We start from the raw sequence: 6,386 nt of genomic DNA on the forward strand, positions 1-6,386 counted from the left end.
CCTTGGCAGGTGAGATGGCATCTCACCCACAGTTCTCAAAGGGAGGCTGGGATCCAACGTCTCCAGCACGTGGCCTCCACCTGAGGCTGTCCCAGGACGGGCACTCAGAAAAGATGAAGGGCACGTTGAGATGATACCTAAAGATGCCTCTTTCCCGAGGAGCTCTCTGTCCTCACGAGAGGGCACACCCAGGGCCTCTCGGGGCTCTGCACCCCACCCCCCAAGCCCTACTCCCCACAGGCCAAAAGGAAGCCGCTAGCCAGGGAGCTCGCTAGGTGAATCGGTTCCTGGGACCATCTGGATCCAGCTGGCAGAGTTAAATATTTACATTGGTGTTCTTCCCAGGCCTGCCACAAATACAAACATCCAGACTGCAGGGCTGAGTTTTGTGCAAACGTTGGGGCTTTGCTTTTTTATTAACATTATCCTCTCACATGGTTTACATCAATTTATAATAATCTACATAAGTTGAAACAGAACATAAGACAAAAAAAATATATCCTTACCAACTTAATTAAAGTCAAATATTAATGAGGGGTCCCATCCCATCTGTACCAGCAAGTACTCCGGGCAGCCCTTGGCCACTGCAGGCACGAGGCTGTGCGGGGGCCTGGGCTGCACAGTCTTCTCATGAGAACCCACAGGGCATTTCCTTGGGGCAGCTTAATCCAGGTCTGCACCCACCCCACCCCTTCAGGGGGTGGAGTTTATAAATGGGACCTGCCTTCCTCCTGCTCCCACTTTGCCTGAGCAAGCTCAGGGCTGCGGCAGCTCCCTGATGCCAAGGCACAAACCTTGGTTTGGGGGAGGCACTGATTTGGGGCTGCAGTCAGCCTGCTCCCACTGGGCCTCCAGCCTGCCACGGTCCATCACTTTGGAAGTAAGCCAGAGTGCTCTACCACTCCAACCTGGGTGTGCCCAGCAGAGGTTCCTGGGACTGGCACCCCCTCACTTCCACCCAGGGAGCATGGCTCCTAGCTGAGCTGCCAATAGGCAGCAGGTAGCATTTCTCTCCTGGGATGTGGACAGGAGGTGTGCCCTTCTGCTTCAGACCTGGCCTTCAGAGGAGGCCCTGCCCCTTACTGGGCAAGCGATCAGGGCCAGCAGACCCTGCTTTAAGACTTTGCCCTGAGCACTAACTGGCCCTGTTCCCAAAGACCAAGCAGTTGCCCTCTTCCAGCTGGGAGGCGCAGGCTCGCTCTGGCTCCCGCAGCCAGGGAGACACTGCCCTCGCAGGCCAGTGGCCACAGCTCTAGGAAAAACTGCTCCTCCCCAGGCTGAGCAGTGAGGTGGGGGGGCTCCGCGCTGGGCATGAAGCCTGCTGACCCCGCCCTCGAGCGTCCACAAGCAGAGGCGGTGCCTGTGCTGCCTCCTCCTCCTATTGCACCCGGCATCTCCCAGAGCAGCAGAGCTGAGCATGGGGCAGCACTGCACCACAGCACAGGCCCCGGACAGCCCCGCCCCAGGCTGCCCTGTGGTGGTGCTCAGCTGTGAGAATGTAAGATCTAAGGCAAAAGTACCGTGGGTATGAGGGTGCCTGGTGAAGACACCTGGGTGGAGCCACCTGCTTCCAGACACCCGCTTTGGCCACCTGAGCTGCCCTCCCAGAAACCTGGAACCCTTAGCAAAGCCCGTGCAAGCCCTTGCTCCCAAAGGCTGCTTCCCCACAGCCCAGGCACCTCCCTCAGCAGCCTGGCTCCGTCTGCCCCGCACGGTCCTTCCTGACCCTCTGGCTATAGCAGGTCACACTTTGTAAGTCTTTACACTCCAAAGGAAACATTTGCGGGGGAAGGAATAGAAAAGAACCCTCCCACCCCCCCCAAAACAGTCAAAGATGCCTCCCTGCAGGCAGGAGGATAGAACAGATAAACACCAGAAACGGAGATTCTGACGGAAATTCCAGACCCCAGCTCTCCAGCGCTGTGCCAAGCTGGGGAGCAGTGTGGTTCTGTCTCTGGTCCGACTTTGCACAGGCATGGAGGCCAAGGAGATGTGCTACCACAGGCGGGGTAAGAGGACAGCCAGAGGCCACTGCCACCGCCCCCACTGCACCCAGGGCCAGAGGGTCCAAGGTGACAGCAGAGACGGCCTCCTGTGCATGCGGGTGGGAGCAGGGCCAGGAGAGGAGACACGGCCAAACAAAAGCCCCGCCTGGAGCCCAGGGGGAGCCAGGGTCGCAGGAAACGGAAGAACAAAAGCAGGCGACCTGATCGGGGGTCTCTGCCTGCTCAGTGACAGACAGACATAAGATGATTCCCGGAGGACAGCACAGAGAGCATTAGACACGACAAGAAAGGGGGAGAGGGGCAGCGGCGGTGCAGGCCGGGCGTCTGGCTTTGTACAAAGTGGCAGGAGAGGTGCGCGGCGTCCAGTCCCTGGCAGTCGGCTTCCCTGGAGTCAGAATGCTGGGCCCGGGGGTTTTACCGCAGTCTTTCAAGTCTGTGTGGGGCCTCCCCCGCTGCAGAGGGCGGCCCCCCAGCTGCCCTGGCCTCACGCTACACGTCTGTGGAGAAGTACAGGGTGTTCCGCTTCAGTTCCGAGAAGGAGATGGGAGGGTGCTGCAGGTAGTAGAGGAGGACCTGGACCTGTGGGAAGAAAGGGGAGGCTGAGGCCGGGGCCGGGGTGGGGGCGGGTGCCTGACCCCTCTGCTAAGGTGCCCTGCCTAGGCTGGTTCTGGAATCTCCCTGCTCAGAAGCCCAGCTGGGTTTGCACATTTTCGGCAGCAAAGGGCGGGACCCGGGTCACTGATCCTAGGCAGCCCAGTCCTGGGTCTCCCGGAGCTCCAGAGCTTCCAGGTATGAGGACCAGGGCTGGGCTTCCCCCTCTGTCAGGGGAATGGGGTTTGTACTAGGTCTGGGTCTGGGATGAGCAGGTTGTCCTGGTGACACCCTACCAACAGCCCAGGAAGGGAGGGCACACGGTACCTGTGCCATGACATCGTGTGACCAGATGTCTGCGGCCGACGTGAGCTGCACTTTGCTCTCCATTTCCGAGGGTCTCAGTAACGTGGGGCCGAACACGGTGGCCAGGTTGTGCAGGGACATTTTGTTGATGGGCTCCTTTTCAGCAACCCTGAGCAGGAGGAGAGATGGGATGCCTCAGCACCACTCTGCACCCTGGGGCCCCCGGAGCTGCACTTAGCTCCCTGCCTCAGTCTGGGCAGCCTAGGCCCAGCTGGGACACATTCTCTTGCTCTGTCTTTGTGCATTCCTGCCTCACCTGGCCAGCCCCCAGGGGTCCACAGACATCACATTAAACGCCTGTGTCCCCAGAGTGACCCGTCCTCACCCTCACCACACCCTCCAAGGCAGGCCAGGCTGTGGCCACTGTCACCATCCGCTGTTCACAGGCCAAGAAACCGAGGTGCAGCGAGTTCCAGTGGCTTGTGTCAGGTGGGCTGTGAGCCGGGGCTGCCTCCACAGGCCACGCTGTATACACTCTTGCTCGTCCCCTGGGCCAGTCAGGTGGTGGCCAGCAGCTGGGAGCGAGTCAGAATGGGCTGAGGCAAGGTGAAAGGTCAGTGAGCCTGGAGTCCCAGAAACAGGTGCCCACTAGATCTGAGCCTCTCTCATCCCAGCCGAGCCCGGGGCTCTCCGTGGTCTCCCATGCCTCTCCAGGAAGGTCTGCCTCCTCGGACCCCAGGGTGGCCGCCCTTTGGAGGTCCAGCTTCCCTCACGTATGTACCGAGGCAGGTGCGCTGCAGCTCCTTGCCCAGAGGGGCAGGCGGGAGCTGCCATCAGAGGCTGGTGTCCCGAGGGCCCAGTGACACTGCACATTCGCTCTCCCTGGTCAGAGGAAGTGTTTCTGGGGCTGAGGCCCCGGACGGAGCAGCACCGCTCAGCCCGCTTGATAGGATGACGCCATTCCCACCCTCTGGGCCAGCCCGGGATGTGCCCACTGGCTGCCTTGGAAACAGGCAGACAAACACTGCGATGCCAGGAGGCAGCTGTATGTGTGCACACAGACACACAAACACACATACTCTCTCTCTCTCTGCCCGGGCCAGGGACCCAGATGTGGGAACAGGCTGTGCCCAGGCCCCAGTTCCCAGGGTGGAAAACCTAATGGATTTTCCTTCCCCACTCCTCCCAGAACTCGCCAAATCATCTGGGGGTTTGGGGGGTGGCTTTGGTCCTGGCCAAACCAGAGGGAAAAGCCTCACCATGGGAAAAACAAGAGAGCAGCCCCGAGGCCTGGCTTTCGGGTCTCCTTTCCTGCCTGAGCTGAGCTGGCCAGGCTGGCCTATGCCGGGAGCCTGGTTCAGAAGAGCAGCCTCCTCCTTACTCACAGCCCCTCGTCCTGGTGACCCAGCGTAGCCACTCCTGTCTCAGAGCAGCCTGGGCTCAAGAGAGACCCTGATGTGGATGGGCCTTGGCAGCGTTAGGCTGAGTGCCATCAGTCAGACACACACGCTCACTGCCGTCCAGTTGGTTCCTGCTCACGGCACCCCTCCGGCCAGGGTCACACAGCCCTGCGGGCTCCCGGGCCTGTACATGGGGACGGGAGGGAAAGCCTCGTCTTTGTCCTGCAGGGGTGGCTGGTGTTTTCCAACTGCTGACCTCGGGGTTCGCAGCCCAACGAGTCACCCACTCTGCCACCCAGACCCCTCAGCCAGATCCAAGAGGACACACATTGTGCATCCACTGACGGGAAAGGCAGCGAGACCACAGTACATTCATGCCCACAGGCTGGGTGAATAGAACCAGGATGCTCCTTCGAAGGGACAGTGGTGAGCCTGCCCAAGGAGCTTGGGTCCACGGTGAGCAGGAGGGATCAGGCAGTCCCTGGAGAGGGCACAGCAGGCTTTGTGAAGCACAGAGCCAACGAAAGAGGCAGACCTCATGACATGGATTGACCCAGAGGTTACAACAACGGGCTCAGACACAAGAGTGTCTGAGGACAGCGCAGGGCCGGCGGTGTTCCACCTGTCTTCTGATGGACCTCTGGTGGCTATCGGTGGGCACAGCACCTAACCGCACCAGCTGAGGGTAGGAGGGGGTGGAAGCCTCTTGCTCAGGGGCAGTGAGTGTCTGTAGGGAGATGAAAACACTTGGCGATGGGGAGAGGTGACGATGATGGTGAGAGTAAGCTACTGAGTGCCTGTGCGCTATACACGCAGGTTCAGGCGCCCCCGCAAGTTTGCGAATATTTTTTTCCACAAGAAAAGGGAAAAGGAAGTCACGAACTGCGTGACAGACACCCTGATGGCTAATTTCAGCGCGGGGCTGCGCTTCTGCACCTCTCGGAGTGTGCGTGCCAAGGGTCTTGGCTGAGGATTTGGGAGGGATGGGCTGCTGGGGCAGAGCTGCCCAGTCAGGGATGGTCCCACTGCGATGGGAGCCTCGGTCCACTCTGTCCCGTGTGCCGTGGGACCAGTGGGTGTCAAGTTTCTCAGACTCGGATGCACCCCACCAGCAGTTTCCTCTGCCCCGGGCGTTACTGTGCGGCGCCTCCCAGCCATCTTGACACCTGACGCCCCCACGGGTGCAGAGTGGAACAGCTCAGGCCGTGACTGCCAGGACTGGCTTTTGAGGCGCCCTCAGAGGGGCTAGCAGTCAAGTGCTTAACTGCCGACACGTGGCAGGGACTCCGGGGCCCCAGCACACCTGTCCATACAGAGTAGACCAGGAAGCCTAGTGCTTACTGCTTTTCTCACTCAATTTCACCTTAGAAACCGACTGACTGATGTTGGGACCCACTAAGAACTGCTGACATCCCCGGCGTGAGCCCCGCAGCCCATGGCCTGGGTCTGAGCCTGCTGCTAGAACACAACTACTCAGAACACACTTCTCACAACAGAAGCACGCACGTGAGAGCCAGGAAGTCAGGGAGGTGACCCCGCCCCCTGCCATGCCAGCCCGGCCGAGGCCAGTGCCCACCGAAGGACAGCGTGCCCCTGCTCCAGTTACCTTTTCAAGTGCTCCAGCAGGAAGAGGAAGGTGATGAGGTTGGGGTCAGGCAAGGAGCGGAGCAGGTGCATCATGCAGTTTTCCTTGGCAGCAGGGTCTGACAGGGCTGGGGACAGAATGGGGTGGGGACAGGGCTGGGCTGGGCTCGACTCCCAGGAAGCCACAGGGAGAGCCCAGGGAGCTGACCTTGCTGGCTGGCTCCTTCCCACAGAGGCACACTCAGGACTAGTTGCCATCAGAGGCTGGTGTCCCGGAGGGCCCAGTGACACTGCACATTGGCTCTCCCTGGTCAGAGGAAGGGTTTCTGGGGCTGAGGCCCCGGACGGAGCAGCACCGCTCAGCCCGCTCGATAGGATGACGCCATTCCCACGCTCTGGGCCATCCCGGGATGTGCCCACTGGCTGCCTTGGAAACAGGCAGACAAACACTGCGATGCCAGGAGGCAGCTGTATGTGTGCACACAGACACACAAACACA

General features: G+C 60.4%; 1 protein-coding gene across 1 annotated transcript in view; it reads right to left on the reverse strand.

Moving 5' to 3' along the window:
• Positions 1-380: 380 nt before the first annotated feature.
• ABR (ABR activator of RhoGEF and GTPase) overlaps positions 381-6,386 on the reverse strand; it is a 112,727-nt gene continuing 106,721 nt past the window's right edge. The window contains exons 19-21 of the mRNA XM_045299962.1: positions 5,910-6,058; positions 2,925-3,072; positions 381-2,585 (exon numbers count right to left, since the gene is read on the reverse strand). Coding sequence (XP_045155897.1) covers positions 2,496-2,585; positions 2,925-3,072; positions 5,910-6,058 — 387 coding nt within the window. The 3' untranslated portion in view covers positions 381-2,495. The remainder of the gene's footprint in view (positions 2,586-2,924; positions 3,073-5,909; positions 6,059-6,386) is intronic.

This window comes from Echinops telfairi, unplaced genomic scaffold (genome assembly GCF_000313985.2).
Source record: "Echinops telfairi isolate 266 unplaced genomic scaffold, ASM31398v2 ScPeMD7_7458;HRSCAF=8496, whole genome shotgun sequence".
Classification (NCBI taxonomy): Eukaryota; Metazoa; Chordata; class Mammalia; order Afrosoricida; family Tenrecidae; genus Echinops; species Echinops telfairi.